Here is a 17020-nt window from a genome sequence, read left to right as displayed (position 1 = left end):
TCAGGAGGGTAGCTGGCGTCTCCCTTAGAGATAGGGTGAGAAGCTCAGTTATCCGTGAGGAGCTCGGAGTAGAGCCGCTGCTCCTTCGCGTCGAAAGGAGCCAGTTGAGGTGGTTCGGGCATCTGGTAAGGATGCCCCCTGGGCGCCTCCCTAGGGAGGTGTTCCAGGCACGTCCAGCTGGGAGGAGGCCCTGGGGAAGACCCAGGACTAGGTGGAGGGATTATATCTCTAACCTGGCCTGGGAACGCCTCGGGATCCCCCAGTCGGAGCTGGTTAATGTGGCTCGGGAAAGGGAAGTTTGGGGTCCCCTGCTGGAGCTGCTACCCCCGCGACCCGACCCCGGATAAGCGGACGAAGATGGATGGATGTCTTCTTCATAGGTAAATCTGTAGTTAAAGTGACAGGCTAAACAAACTGAGTTGTAGTGTTGTAATCATGATTAACTAAACATTACTTCTTCATTACTTCATCATGTTTGTGGCCCTTCAAATAAAGTGCCTACCTCAAACTCAAGACATTTCTGGTGTTACAGAAGTTAGTAACAAGTAAAAATCATAAATATCCTATTTGTGTGAGTATTTCACACAAATACCTGTTTTGAAATTATTAAGCTTTTGCTGTTATTTGCTGATATTTCAAATAGTCTTAAAAGCAACATTGACTCAAGGGTTTCTCTATAATGCATTTATTTATGTTCATGGGTCATTTAATGTTTGAAGTGGCAGATTTACCATTATAAAGTCAGCTTTAGTATAAGATCAAATGGGATCAGTCCCTGATTTTATGGGCTCCTCATTGTGAAAATGGTATATGTATGTAGAGACATACTGTTAGCTGTCTACAGGGCACATGTAACCTTTTTTTAACATATACAGAGGTAAAATAGTGCATAATTGTAATTGCATTGTTGTGCAACTGTGCCCCTCACACCCAATTACACTTGGCCAGTGAATGTAGACATTTATAACAAGTACGTTTTCCAGCATTTCAGTTGAGAGCAGAGCATCACCTCTCTGGACATGGAGGTCTGCCCTCCTGTGGCCGCAAACGCAGGAGGGCTGGCAGCTTTTTTTCTATGTTAGCTGCTTGTTTGACATCTTTCTTTTATTCCATTTTTACATGTTTAGCACATCTAGATGGTTTCGCTGCTATGCTAACTAGGCTCATAATAACTCCAAAATGGCTAGCAAGTCCATAAACTAGTGCTTCTTCTTATATGTTGCATTAGACATGAAAGATTCTGAACATCCAGCAAGTGCAGCGCTGTCGATCTGGGGTGGCCAGCCTGCTCTTTGATGTAGATGTTTAGTTGAAAAGGTGTATATAGGCCGTTAATGGTGGTATGTCAGAAGACTGCTTTCTCAGTTTTTTGTCTTCCGAAATGTCTGCCGTGTTCCTTGTGACGTGCCCATTCCAGCTCCCCAAAACTGCTCCACACAGGTGCCACTGATAACGGTAAATAAGTCAAGGCCCCTGCCCCCATAGTCTGATGTCAGTGCTGACCCTGCTTCCTACTGCCTGATTAAACCACGCCTACATCTAAAAAGACATTTATCAAAATAAACAATATTTATATCATAACATAAAATAGATTTGGCATTTAAAATGTAATTAAACTGCTTTATGTTAGGGGTTTAGTCGAAGGCAGGTCATCAAGGGGAGTATACAGAATGTTAAGACTACAAGTATTAAGATCATGAAGCCCTTTGAAAAGAAATGTTTTATAAATAAAAAAAATACAGCATAATTCGCATTACACTGTTACATGAGTCCATTACACATAATGTGAAATAATCCTGTTCAAAGTCACCAATGCGTCACAAATCCCTAAACAAAGTAAGTGTTCCACACATTGAGTGTGTGTGTTAGCACATGAAGCTGGCTGTATTCTGGCTGTATGTAGTCATTAAGCTTAGCATGGTATGGAATGGAATGGCTTTAGGACTGTAAGACTTCTTCTGCCATAATCAAAGAGCTAAAATCCGTCTGTGCGCTTCTTTTTTTTCTCTTTGGCCACCATGCCTCCACCATCCATGGTGTGTGAGCAGCCAGGCAGGAAGAAGAAATAATTGCATGAACATTATCATACACAAGCAGCCCGGGCTTCCTGCACTGTCACCAGGGAAACAGTATGGAGCTTTACAGAGTGTGTGTGTGTGTGTGTGTGTGTGTGTGTGTGTGTGTGTGTGTGTGTGTGTGTGTGTGTGTGTGTGTGTGTGTGTGTGGAGGGAAGCTGTACAGAACTAATCTACCCAACCAAGCCTCCCTTATGCCAGTTACACAGACACACAAACAAGCAGCCCAAACCACCCTAAACACCTCCACCTTTTACACCTAGTTAGATCTCCCAGATGTTGTGTTGTTACTGTGTTTTTGGGTGAACATGTGCACATATCTATGCCTGTGTGTGTGTGTGTTTGTGTGTGTGTGTGTGTGTGTGTGTGTGTGTGTGTGTGTGTGTGTGTGTGTGTGTGTGTGTGTGTGTGTGTGACTTGCTGAGCTCAGCAGTGCCCCTTCCCGGACAGGTAGATTACACACAATTAGACTGCTACTGTCACATTTCAGAGACAAAGGAACCTAGGAGCTCAAATCATGAGTCAAAAGTAAAAGCAAATAGTCTTTACCTGGTAAAGATGCAAAAATCCCAGCATTCAACAGTACAAAGGGCTCAGGCTGAGGCGAAATCAGAAAATCACAAACTGGTTCAAAACTAGGTCAGGATCAAAAAGAGTAGAAACAAGAAACATAATGCTGGAAAGCTAAGGCACAACGCACAAAGACAATCTAGTCAGGACAGGGCTGATGGAATACTAGTGGGGACCCACTCCTCAAAATTGTAGCCCTCCCAGTACACCAGGTACTGGAGCCTGCTCCCAAATTTAATTTTAACAAATCGTATTGTACAATATGATATATTTAACAAGCCCATCACGTTTTACATGTAAAACTTACAACTAATATCTTACATCACACATACAGTATTAATTCAGCTGAGTAAAAAGTGAAATTTCTCTTGGAAATGTAAAAAATAAAAGTATATTGTTGAAAAAAAATAACTAAACAATTAAACAATGAAGGTACTTATAGCCAACTACAGTACAATATTTGATTAGTTCCCACCTCTAAAGAAAATACAACTAAAATAACTGACAAGAATTTCAGGTCAAAGTCTTTCCATAAGATAGTTTTAGTTTTTAAGTAAAAAACAAAAACAAAAAACAACACAGTATCAACCTGATATATTGGTCTGACAAACATTTTCTCTTATAGTAAGTTACTACAGTGTCTTTTAGCCACAGTGAACATGTGTATGGTGTCTTTTTTCACTTTATCCTGCAGTAACTATGTATCTTGACAGTAACAGTTACAGCCTGTGACAAACTCTCCACAGTGACTGTAAAACAGTCCCTGTAATGCTGACTGTACCGTGTCTTCTCCTCTCACTGGACTTACCCACTCTGCCATTACTGTCTATACACTCCCATATCTTCCCAGCATGCTCCATTCTTATTGGCCAGGACAGCTTTAAAGCTCCTCAACTAGTCAACATCCTTAGCATTGCCTGGGGGCACTGTTTGTGTTTGCAGTTCTGTGTTGAAATGTAGCAAAACATTTTGCTCATTTGTCAGTGTTATGCAGCTTATGCATGCATTGGCAAAATTTTTGAGCTTATAATAAAAATAATTGAACTTTTCTCTTTTTATTTTCTATATATTTTGGATCTAATTTACTTTCTTGTTTTATGCATTTTCCCAGATTTTAAAGGTCCTATGGCATGAAATCTTCATTTTATGAGGTTTTTTAACATTAATATGCATTCCCCCAGCCTGCCTATGTTCCCCCAGTGGCTAGAAATGGTGATAGGCGTAAACCGAGCCCTGGGTATCCTGCTCTGCCTTTGAGAAAATGAATGCTCCTTATGACGTCATGAGGAGTAAGGTTACCTCCCCTTTCTTGGCTTTGCCCGCCCAGAGAATTTGGCCCACCCATGAGAGAGAGGCATCATGGCTTTCAAATGAGCAAAGTGGCAGTTGGTCAAGGCCACACCCCCACTCTCCACCTCAATAGCTACAGACACAGAAATGGCACACACTAGTATGGAGTTTGATAGATACAGAGCTTTTCCTTTGGGCTCAGCTCTCTTTTCGTCACAACAGTGCGGTAAAGTGAATGTAATATTGCCACCGCTGCACCAATTCTCTGTCCAATCTCCCGCTCCATTGTCCCCTCACTCGCGACAACAAGAACCCAAGGTACTTGAGCTCCTTCACTTTAGGTAAGGCCTCATTCCCTACCTGGAGTAGGCACTCCATCAGTTTCCTGCTGAAAACCATGGCCTCAGATTTACAGGTGCTGATCCTCATCTGAACCGATTCAGTAAGTGCTTTGTCACCAAATCCCAGGTCACTGATGGCTGATGCCATTAGGACCACATCATCTGCAAAAAGCAGCGATGAGATCCCCAGCCCAACGAACTGCAACCCCTCCCCACCATGACTAAGCCTCGATATCCTGGCCATGAATATCACAAACAGGATTGGTGACAAAGTGCAGCCCTGGCGGAGGCCAACCCTCTTCTGGAACGAGTCCAACTTCAATTCAATTCAATTTTATTTATAGTATCAAATCATAACAAAAGTTATCTCAAGACACTTTATGGATAGAGTAGGTCTAGACCACACTCTATAATTTACAAAGACCCAACCATTCCAATAATTCCCCCAAAAGCAAGCATTTAATGCAACAGTGGCAAGGAAAAACTCCCTTTTAGGGAGAAACCTCGGGTGGTGAGGAAAACTTCCTTTTAGGGAGAAACCTGGGACAGACCCAGGCTCTTGGTAGGCGATGTCTGACGGTGCCGGTTGGGGGTGTGATGAATAGTGGCAATAATAGTCACAATAAAGATAATGGAACGATGACTAGAAATAGTAGTTGTAGTAGTTCATGGCGTAGCAGTGCACTGCAGGGTGATACAGGGTGTAGCAGGGCACTGCAGGGCATAGCAGGACGTAGCAAGGCGTAGCAGGACGCGGAGCAGGACCACGGCAACAGCTGCAACCATGATTTAGGTGCCACCCTAATCCAAAGAAAACTGCTGGGCGAAAATACATAAGGACTCTGGGGAATAGGCTCCCAAGAGCTAAGTTAGTAACAAGTATGTCTGGAATATGGATGCACACAGATGGAAAGAGAGATGAGAGAGGAGCTCAGTGTGTCAAAGGAAGTTCCCCGGCAATCTAAAACTATAACAGCATAATTAAGAGCTGGTGCAAGGCAAACCTGAGCCAGTTCTATAAGGGTTGGTAGATGAATCTGACGACTATGAAGAGAAGCAGAGAAGAGAAGGGGGTGCCGTGTCTGTGCTATATACCCTCCCCCACCGGTCTAGGCAAACACTGCAACTCCTCACTCCCAATGTTACGAAGGTGAAAAAAGGCTGTTCTTGAGGTTTGTTTGAAGTGGCGTTAAAGGATATATCCTGAACAAAAATAACTCCTAGATTTATGACAGTAGTGCTGGAGGCCAGTGCAATGCCATCCAGAGTAGCTATATCTTTAGATAATGAGGTTCTGATGTGTTTAGGGCCCAGAACAATAACTTTGGTTTTGTCTGAGTTTAACATCTGAAAATTGTAGGTCATCCATGATTTTATATCTTTAATACATGCTTTAAGTTTAACTAACAGACTGTTTTCATCTGGCTTGATTGATGGGTATAATTGTGTGTCATCCGCATATGCGTGAAAGTTAATTGAGTTTTTCCTAATAATATTGCCTAGAGGAAACATATGGCTAACTTTAGCATGACTGGAGGATTCATCATTAACATTAACAAATTGAGATTGATCAGATAAATAGGACTTAAACCAACTTAAGGTGATCCCTTTAATGCCAACTGAATGTTCCAATCTCTGTAACAGGATGGTATGGTCAATAGTGTCAAATGCAGCACTAAGATCTAGTACGACAAGTACGGGACAAGTCTTTGTCTGAAGCAGTTAGAAGGTCGTTAGTAATTTTCAGCAGTGTTGTCTTTGTGCTATGATGCATTTTAAATCCTGACTGAAAGTCCTCAAATAAAGTATTGCTATGTAGAAAGTCATAGTTGGCTAAGACCTCAGGATCGAGGGTGTGTTCTTTCAGAAGAGGTTTAATCACAGCTACTTTACTGGGACGTGTTAGTTGGATTCAGGTTACTCAGTTCCTCAAAGTGCTCCTTCCACCGCCCAAATACATCCTCAGTTGAGGTCAACAGCATCCCATCCTTACTGTACACAGCTTGGATGGTTCCCCGTTTCCCCTCCTGACGTGGCGAACGGTTTTCCAGAAGCACCTTGGTGCCGACTGAAAGTCCTTCTCCATGTCTTATCTGAACTTCTCCCACACCCGCTGCTTGGCCTCTTTCAGGGCAGAGGCTGCAGCCCTTCAGGCCATTTGGTACCCTGCAAATGCCTCCAGAGTCCTCTGGGATAACATATCCCGGAAAGAATGGCTTCCCTTACCACCGGTGTCCACCACGGTGTTCGAGAGTTACCGTCCCTTGAGGCACTTAAGACCCTCAGACCACAGCTCCCCACCGAAGCTTCAGCAATGGAAGCTTTGGACATTGTCCACTTGAATTTATAGCCCCTAACCTCCACAGGGATGCACGAAAAGCTCCCCCAGAGGTGTGAGTAGAAAGTCTGTCAGACAGTCAGCTCAGGTGTAGATCAGGGAGGCCACCTCTCCAGGTGTCTCTATCATTGCCCACGTGCGCATTGAAGTCTCCCAGCAGAACTATGGAGTCCCCTACTTGAGCCCCATGCAGGACTCCATTCAGGGTCTCCAAGAAGGCCGAATACTCCAAGCTTTTGTTTGGTGCATATGCACAAACAACAGTCAGAGTCTTCACCCCCTACAACCCGCAGGCGTAGGGAGGCGACCCTCTCGTCCACCGAGGTAAACTCCAAACTCCATCTGGGCCTGTCTCCAGATGGGGGCCCCGGGCTTCCTCCGGGCAGGGTAACTCCACCTCTTCCTTGTTGCTTACATTTGTTACATTTGTAACTGTGATGGAGATTGTCTTTGATCATGTTGTAATGAAAATGCATTTGACCAAACTGATGTAATCAGGTTTAAACTTCCTTAGTATTTTATTATGCTGATTCCTTTATAATGCAATCTTTTACTGAGTGAAACTGAGTCCACGTCCACACGTACCAAAACGATCTTTTTTTTCCCTGTCTTCCCTGGAACTGTGTCAAAAAAGAATGTGCGTCCAAACGGATCCATTTGAAAAAGACTCAACACGCTACTTCATATTCCAGGCCTATAGGTGGCAATGTTTCTGCTACAGACATTCACCAAAAATGGAGAAGAAGAGCATAGTATTCAGTCACTCACGATCATAACATGCTAGACTATAATAACTTTAATAAGCACTGCTCATTTTATAAAGGCCACCGCAGGAAAACATGTCTTTATTTACATTGTATAATGTGCTGTTGGATTGCTTTTTATTTTGCAATTCTGTCTGCCATCGGACATGATTGTAGCGCGCTAGCTAGCAGAGCTAACGTTAGCGCGCTAACGCTGCTAGCTATCATCGGTAGTCAAACAAACATCAATGATCCAATGTCTTTTTGATAATCTACACGTTTTTTCTTGCGGTAGCCTTTCTACAACAAGCCGTGCTAAAAGTTACTATAATCTGTTCAAGGAGTTGATAAGCAGACCGATTAGCTAGCTAGCTTCCACTTTATAAACAGCTAACCATAGCAGCTAACCATAGCAGCTAACGTTAACGTTACGTCCCTGCTGGAGCGTCAGCTGCTTCAGCGATGTTTAACGTTAGCTACATAACGTTAGAGGTCGAGGGGTGTGGCGATGACATTGATACACACGTATGCGGCTTCGTCGTCCAAACGAAGCCAAAAGGGAGCCGTTTGCCGAGGTTTCAAAAAAGCGCATTTTCAGGCAGTGCGTTTACAGGATTAATTTGGACGATCGGCCATTTGCATCAAAAAGCAACTCCGTGTGGATGGCCCCTTAACTGATTGCATATGCTAACAGACGCATGTGCCAAGGCGTCTCCCACCTGGATGTCATCAGATGGTACTCACCTCTGGCTGGTAAACCCTTTGTCTTGAGAACAAAGGCATGCAAAACACAAATTGAAAGACACCACGTTGGCCAGATGGGGCTATTACAAAGCAATCTTTGTCTTGTGTACCATGCTCTGAGCATTAAAAGTTTGACAGATTTTTGTCTCGTTCCTCATTGTCAGAGTGGGATTACAAAATTGCTACGAGTATCATAAATTGTTACACTGTTTTCCTATCTGAAGATTTATCAGTGTTGAACCAATCCTATTTTTTCTATGGAGCCTCTTTCTTATCTCTCTACCCTCATGTCATCTAAGTGAATGGAGCTATTGTTAGAAAATATCCTTGTGTGGCTCATTAAACCTTTAGAACATTGTGAACGGAACCCTGCTTTGTGTCGCTTTGTTCTCCCAGATTTTGTAACTGCTTTCAGAATCAATTCACAGAGGTCAAGCCAGTAGCTGATCAGATACGGTACCCCAAGGCAATCATGATTGGATGATCCTAACATTTTAAAGTTTTAAGTTTCATGTTGTGTGAAGTGTAGTGTCAGTTTCCTGCATGCTTCCCAGCGTGCCCCCCACCACTAGAAAAGCAAGGGGGCTGCAACTCTCTGTCTCAACTAACTATCTTTAAACCTTCAAAGGAGATTAACACACCAGGGATTGGTGGCTAAAATATACATAAGTTAAATTATAAGATGGTGGTTTGAATTTTAGATTCCCCTGTTCTAATTGCATGTTAAAGAAAGATTTAGACCACCACTCTGTTTTTATCCCATGGCCACTCCCACAATAACTTGTTAAATTTGTACCTAAATGGAAAAGCTTATAACAGAGCTGGCTCTGGAAGGAGGGACTTAGCTCTGTTCATTTTGACTGGCTCCAATGCAACATTCCTATCCATGCTATACACCATTGGGAAGGGAATTTGATTGGCTACAATCGATCGGTCATCACGTCAATCATGATGATTAATAAATTAAGGGAGTCAATCTCAACAATCTATTTACCTTGTACAGTAACTGGTGAAGAGGACTTTCAACCCCAACGATGTTATCTAAGGGACCATTTTTAATGTTACCATAACTGAACCTAAAACAGTAGCTCAATGGCAGCATAGTGTTCCACTTTCATAAGACCACTACGGTAATATATTTTTCATTTAAAAATCATTTTTTATGTAGAAATAGGTCTAATAAACAATTGAATACTGTAAATGAGATACTTTTTGTTGTAAAGGAGATGTTTTTTCTCAAATCAGCAGAATCGCACATTAACAGTAACACACATTTACAAATGTTGATATTGAAGATTTTCTACCCCTTGTAGTCAGTCAAGTCCATGACCATCAGTCAAGTACCTATAACTTTTTCAATCCTCATTAACACCAATTTTTAATGAAAATACAGCAAAACAATTTATTTCATGTGGTTCATAACAAACTGTAGACTCACGGTTACTGTGTTGGCTGTGAGAGTGGGGGTGTTGCTGTCATTTCCCGGCTGTTCGCTCTGTGTGTGTGTAGGCGTGTAGAGTGTCAGGGTGTGCTCGGCCACCGTGCTTGGTCCTGTGTATTCTGCCGGTGGGTGGGTGTGGGGCGTGGCATACTCAGCTGGGATCCCATTCTGTGGGGCAGGGGGGTACTGGGCCTGTGGGAAGGGTTGGGCCATGGCTTCAGGGGGAGCTGGGGCCTCTTGGTTACCCTGAATGGATAGATAGAGGTAGTGACAGGACAGAAGGATGGAAATCAGAAAACCAACAGGTTAATAAGGATTGATATTTTAGGATATTTGCACACCTATAGTTGGTTTGCTCTGGTCCGAATCAATTGATGAGTTTGTGGTAATCTTGGTTTGGTATATTTTCACACAGAGAAAAAAATCAAACCAAAATGCATCACTGCAAACCACGTGAGAACCTTCACAACAAAAGGTGCCAGTACCCTAATTCAGTAGTTGCATGACATTATCATTGCATGTGTCTTGAATATATTTATATTTATACGCATATCTTGATAATATATCCCATTTCAAATGTATTTTTGTAGGCATTTCATTACATACATTACATACAACATACATTTCCACAGTTTGTACATAAAGACCTATATTTGGTTAATAATTTTTTTTATATGTAGCTATTAATACCAATCAAATTGTACACAAATATAATATTGCATATATGCTACAGTAAAACCAACTGCAAATATGATATCTGTTGGCCTACAGATTAATTTGGATAATAAGAAGGAATAGCAAAAGAAATATATATATATATATATATATATATATATATATATATATACATATATATATATAAATACATATAAAGTACTCCAAATAAGTACTACCCATGGTAAACACCACATTATTAGACACATATATATATATATATATATATATATAAATATGATATATATATATATATATATATATATATATATATATGGGGTGGGTGGGGGAGGGTGGGGGAGGGAGGGCCCACCCCCGAAAGGTTTGTAAAATGTGTGTAATCACAGCTGCTCTGGTGCTGTCGGAGAACTTTGCAGATGTGACACAATCGGTGAAATTGCACTTCTTCTATGCTGTTCTCAATTACAAGTCTAATGTGGGATGACAATAATGCTTATGTATATTTCTGTCTTTGTGCGTACACACAGTTTTAGTCATGAATCTACATTTGAATTATACATTCAAGTTTTTAGCATCTTGCCCCAAATCTTGGCATAATTGCCAGTTAAGTTCGACAGAGATGTTTTATGTAGGTATATGAGACATACTGGAGGACTTTCAGGACAAGAATAAGGGGAAGGAGGCGAGAGAAAGTAACTCAGTTTGTGTATCTTATCTCTATCATTGCAATTAAATAAGAGCCATGGTTTGGTCATAAAATCCTGACAGTGACAAGGCTGGGAGATGACACAGTAAATCAACAAACTACCTGTCTGTCAATGAACACCAACAGAGATAACATACAACAGTGTTCTTCTGCATGACTGAGAGAGAGTGAGAGTGTATCCTTCGTACATGGCAAGGGAAAAAATATTGGCTTTATTAGTAGAACAGAAGTCTCTTTGATCAAAACTAAACCACCTCACCCACGAGGAGATTTCTCTGTGGAAAGACCAAAGACATACACACAAACACTCAAACAGCACAGGGAATGACAAACACATAGAGCAAAGAGAAGTGATGCAAATGACATCCCTTATAAAGATGAGAAAGATCAATTAACTGATACTCTTTTGATCACAACCTCGGTTTTGAAATCCATGTTTCTAATAAAAGTTGACATTTTCCCTCTAATCTCCACTTTTCTCTATGTATTCCTCACTTGCTTCAGTTGCTGTGATTCCTTTTTTCCTTCCATGTTAAGGTGAGTAGCATACTCTTTCACCCCTGTCCAGGTTCGCCTTCTAATTTACATGCCTGTCATGTAAATTAGAAGGCCATGCCTGATGACTTCATGACCTTCTTTAATGATAAAATTATAACAATTGGAGATAAAATTCATCACCTTTTGCCCACAGCTTCTAACGTCTCACTATTGGGCGCAGGGGGGCTGGAGAGAACGATAGGACCCGATAAATACTTAGACTGCTTTTTTCCTATAGACCTTCAACAATTAATGGTAAAGGTCTCTTCAGCTAAGCCAACTACCTGTCTCCTAGACCCCATGCCAACGAGGCTACTTAAATAAGTACTACCCATGGTAAACACCACATTATTAGACACGATCAATATGTCTATATTAACAGGTTATGTACCGCAGTCATTTAAAGTAGCTGTGATAAAACGTATTCTGAAAAAACCCACCCTCGATCCCGAGGTCTTAGCCAACTATAGACCTACCTCTAACCTTCCCTTTCTCTCCAAGATCCTTGAGAAAGTAGTTGCTAATCAGTTATGTGACTTTCTACATAGAAATAGTCTATTTGAAGACTTTCAGTCAGGATTTAGAATGCATCATAGCACAGAGACGGCACTGGTGAAAATCACTAACGACCTTCTAACTGACTTGTTTCCATACTTGTCTTATTGGATCTTAGTGCTGCATTTGACACTATTGACCATTCCATCCTGTTACCGAGACTGGAACATTTAGTTGGTATTAAAGGAATCGCACTAAGCTGGTTTAAGTCCTACTTCTCTGAGCGATCTCAATTTGTTAATATTAACGATAAACCCTCCAAATACGCCAAAGTTAGCCATGGTGTTCCTCAAGGCTCAATGTTTGGACCAGTTCTATTCTCCTTATATATGCTTCCTCTAGGCAATATTATTAGGAAAAACTCAATTAACTTTCACGCATATGCGGATGACACACAATTATACCCATCAATCAAGCCAGATGAAAACAGTCTGTTAGTTAAACTTAAAGCATGCATTAAAGATATAAAATCCTGGATGACCTACAATTTTCTGATGTTAAACTCAAACAAAACAAAGTTATTGTGCTGGGACCCAAGCACCTCCGAACTTCGTTATCTAAAGATATAGCTACCCTAGATGGCTTTGCCCTGGCCTCCAGCACTACTGCCAGAAATCTAGGAGTTATTTTTGATCAGGATTTATCCTTTAACACCCACTTAAAACAAACCTCAAGAACAGCCTTTTTCCATCTTCGTAACATTGCCAAATTCAGGAACATCCTGTCTCAAAACGATGCTGAAAAATTAGTCCATGCATTCGTTACTTCCAGGCTGGACTACTGTAATTCTTTACTATCAGGTTGCTCAAATAAGTCCCTTCAGACTCTCCAGCTGATCCAGAATGCTGCAGCATGTGTTCTGACAAGAAGTAAGAAAAGAGATCATATTTCTCCTGTATTAGCTTCTTTGCATTGGCTTCCTGTAAAATTCAGGATTGAATTTAAAATCCTTCTCCTGACCTACAAAGCTCTAAATGGTCAAGCACCATCATATCTTGAGGAGCTCTTAATACCTTATTGTCCCACTAGAGCACTGTGCTCCCAGAACTCAGAGGTACTTGTGGTTCCTAGAGTCTCTAAAAGTAGAATGGGAGCCAAAGCCTTCAGCTACCAGGCTCCTCTCCTGTGGAACCAGCTCCCAATTTGGGTTCGGGGGGCAGACACCGTCACCACATTTAAGAATAAACTGAAAACCATCCTCTTTGATAAAGCTTATAGTTAGGGAGTGAGGAGTTGCAGCGTCCGCCTAACCCGGCCCACCTGCTTCTCTTCATAGTCATCACGTTAGAGAGTGAGGAGTTGCAGCGTCCGCCTAACCCGGCCCACCTGCTTCTCTTCATAGTCGTCACGTTAGGGAGTGAGGAGTTGCAGCGTCCGTCTAACCCAGCCCACCTACTTCTCTTCATTGTCATCAGATTTATCTATCATATAAACAATAATATGGTGAGAGTAAAGGGAGGCAGGCGAGTACAGCCCGTTCCTGCAGGGGAGAGTTCAAGCCCGATCCGGCACCTCTCTTTCCTCTCTTCCTTCCTTCCGAGGACACAATGAGCTGCTCTCTATTCTCTCTTTCACTTGTTTCCTTTTGTGTCCATCATAGTCCCAGAAATGCTTGTTACCAACCCAGAGTAAACTCCCCAGAGCTAAAAAACATCAATCACAGCAACTTTTTGAGATGGGATGAGGGTCTGACCATCGCTGTTTCCAATAGTGGTATTGAAGTTGGCTATTCTTATGCATGGAGATTGATGGTGTTGAGCATAATGAAGCAGTTTGCCGATGGCTCGCTGACTGTAGCTACATCGTTCCTGGCAGAGAGTCATAGTCGACTCCCCAGGCAGAGAAGCGTTATGCTCAATTTAGGGTTTACTTAAGCTCACTTCACATACAAATGAAGAAAAATATAAATCTCTAGCAGCAAACGAGTCAAGTCATCAATAATGCAACAGGACTTTGTTGTGCATGATAGATTTGGATACGAAAGTAATGCTTTTTTTAACGTGTTGTGATGTCCTAACAGCCGAAATGAACACTACACAGCCAGTACAAATACACACATAGATTTACACTAGACAGCTCTTTTCAAGGTTTAGTGGAAATTTTAACCAGAAGTTATTGTGTAGTTAATGTCCTTCATCTTAGCTCAGGTTGTGTAAACTTGTATGATTTTTTGAATCAGCTCTTACAAATCACTTGTTTTCAGGTGGCAATCCTTGAAGTGTAAAAAGTGTTACTAGTACCGTAGAGTCTATTTAGTTCTTTCCTTCTTTGGTCTTCCACTTCATTACAACTTGGTCTTGTTTTCATAGTTTTGCCCATATTTGTCCATGTATTTTTGTTGGTTCTGATAACACTGTATTCTCCAAAGGCATTTCATCATCACTGAGCTCTGTCATCACAATGGCATTGCTACAAATTAGACAGGTAAAGAAACAGGAGCACTGTTAAAAAATATATAATATATGATCTTAATATGTGTGATGATCCAGAAGTGGACGAAACAGAGTGGCATTGGTATCAGATCAGATTGGTATTGCAAGATTCATAGAGAGCAATAGTCCTGACATCACTTCCTTTTTAACTAGTTTCTGTAACTCAATACAATATCCCATTGAGGGTATTATTCATTGGCTTTAATTAAAGAATGACACGATTATTTACTACAGACACTAATGTATTTATTTTGCTTTGTGATTATAGAGTTATAAAGTTCATTTTTTGACCTTATAAACCCATTATCTTCTGCAGTTTTAGGGCTTCTGAAAAAGTTCTAAAAGTAAATGTTCAAACTTTCCTGTACATATTTGGACATCTACAGTTTTATGACAACTAAGCAAACTCCATCTGCTAGAGTTTAATGGACCTTGAATAGAGAGTGTGTATTATATTTATTATATATATTATGTTAGGCCTACTATTTATATTTCTTAGCATTCAAAACACTGCAGCCTCCACAGCTTTTCCCAGTGTGGCAGTTGTTTAATTATACATCATCTCCATCTCTCCTATTTGTGGTATCCACCAAAGCTCTTTTCTAATGTCATATTTTCAGCTTTTTATGTCTGAAAAATGTCTCCATTGTTCAGCTCGTTCTGTACCCACTCATTGTGTTTGTTAAAGCCAGCTAAAAGCTGAAATACTAACTAAATCATATCAACGTTTTTTTTGTTTTTATACCATCTGTATCTGGACAAATGAGTGAACCACATTTCATACTGTTAAGCACTGTTATATTGTAGAGGTTTTCTTACCTCTGCAACAGAACTCAGAAGTTCCATGTTTACAGTAGCTCTCTACTTTACTCTTATATATTGGTCTAGCCCTGATTTATCTGACTGTTAATCTTAGAGTCTATGCAGGGTGGAGCCGTGGCCGGGGGCGAGTCTTGGTTCAGTAAAACAAGGAGCTGCATCGATAAGCCTCCCTGCCTCGCAGCATCGATAAAGATCTGAGCTGATATATGGCCCCACCTGGTCAATCCACACACTGGACACAAGCACATACACTGACACATACCACCAAACAAAAACAGTAAAGTTCAATAATGGAACTGGAGTGTGTGAAGTGTGTGAATTGTTTTTTGTCTAATCATGTACTGATGTTTGATACATCTCCCTGTATGCACACACACACACACACACACACACACACACACACACACACACACACGCTAAGCTGGAGACTGCTTTGCTCTGCTGGAGTTTAAGGCAGAAAAGAGTGAGCAGGAAAAAAGGCTGAGGGAAAAGGAGAGTAAGAAAGAGGCAGAGTGAGAGAGAGAGACAGAGTGTGTTAAAGTCAGTGAACTTCCATCATCCATCAAAGTGGCTGAGGCGCTGACACACTGAGACATCCCCAGATCCTTGTCGACAAATTGCGCTGGTAAATGATTTCTCCTATCAGCTAAATCATACTATCCGTCCCTTTTTTTCATCCATCCTTCCATCTATCCCTATGCATCATCCACCCGCCTTACTCTCTTTCTCTCTCTCTCTCTCTCTCTCTCTCTCTCTCTCTCTCTCTCTTCCGTCTTTCCCTCATTGAGTTTATTTCCCTTTGGCTAAGTGGAGCACCATGTTTGATGTCTGATGGACTCTGACTCTATATGTACATGAGGCACATGTATAATTCTCTCTCTCTCTCTCTCTCTCTCTCTCTCTCTCTCGCTCTGTCTCTCTCTCTCTGTGTCTCTCTCTCTCTCTTCTCTCTCTGTCTCTCTCTCTCTCTCTCTCTCTCTCTCTCTCTCTCTCTCTCTTCTCTCTCTCTCTCTCTCTCTCTCTCTCTCTCTCTCTCTCTCTCTCTCTCTCTCTCTCTCTCTCTCTCTCTCTCTCTCTCTCTCTCTCTCTCTCTCTCTGTCTCTCTCTCTCTCTCTCTCTCTCTCTGTCTCTCTCTCACACACGGCACATAAGTTGTGTCAAGCCACAATTGAAAAACGAATTTGCATGAGCTCATATATTGCTAGGGTGGTTAGCTGTATCAGAGCTGTCTGTAGATATGTGTCACACGACTTCACTCAGACTCATGAATTTGATGACAGACTTTACACTTTTTGCACAATATCAAAAATAGTTTCTGCTCCACTAGTAACTTGTTCTTCACTTGGCCTTAAGCAGTTTGACTTGGAATGACTTGATATCCTTCCCAAGAACAAATATTTAAAATGTTAGACAAGAATGCACATTGAATCAATTATTTGTTTTCCTCATAATGCTAACTTTAATCAATCTGATCTGCAGAGAAAGGTGTGTTTGTCAATGTAGACAGAGAACAGATACAGATAACACCTTCAATTTGCACCTTCAGATGGAACGACTCTGACACTGTGGTCAACAAAAACAAATGCAATTACGCTCAATAATTAAATACAGCGCTTGGTATTACCACAAAGGACTATCAGTGACGCTGCATATCCACGGCATTTTACATTGTGAGCCTCTATGTCAGAATTTCAGAGGAGACTGTCCTCACAAAAAAAAAAACAGTCCTGGTTGTTTGGTTAAACACTGAA

At 41.4% G+C, this 17020-nt stretch overlaps 1 protein-coding gene across 3 annotated transcripts in view; it reads right to left on the bottom strand.

Annotated features, from left to right (window-relative positions):
- Window positions 1–17020, bottom strand: part of LOC144536574 (RNA binding protein fox-1 homolog 3-like) — a 790727-nt gene that overhangs the window by 127363 nt on the left and 646344 nt on the right. For all 3 annotated transcript variants that reach the window (XM_078279785.1, XM_078279787.1, XM_078279786.1), the window contains exon 6: window positions 9540–9788. In XM_078279785.1, coding sequence (XP_078135911.1) covers window positions 9540–9788 — 249 coding nt within the window. The remainder of the gene's footprint in view (window positions 1–9539; window positions 9789–17020) is intronic.

This window comes from Sander vitreus, chromosome 21 (genome assembly GCF_031162955.1).
Source record: "Sander vitreus isolate 19-12246 chromosome 21, sanVit1, whole genome shotgun sequence".
NCBI lineage: Eukaryota > Metazoa > Chordata > Actinopteri > Perciformes > Percidae > Sander > Sander vitreus.
This window is presented reverse-complemented; position numbering and strand designations above follow the sequence as displayed.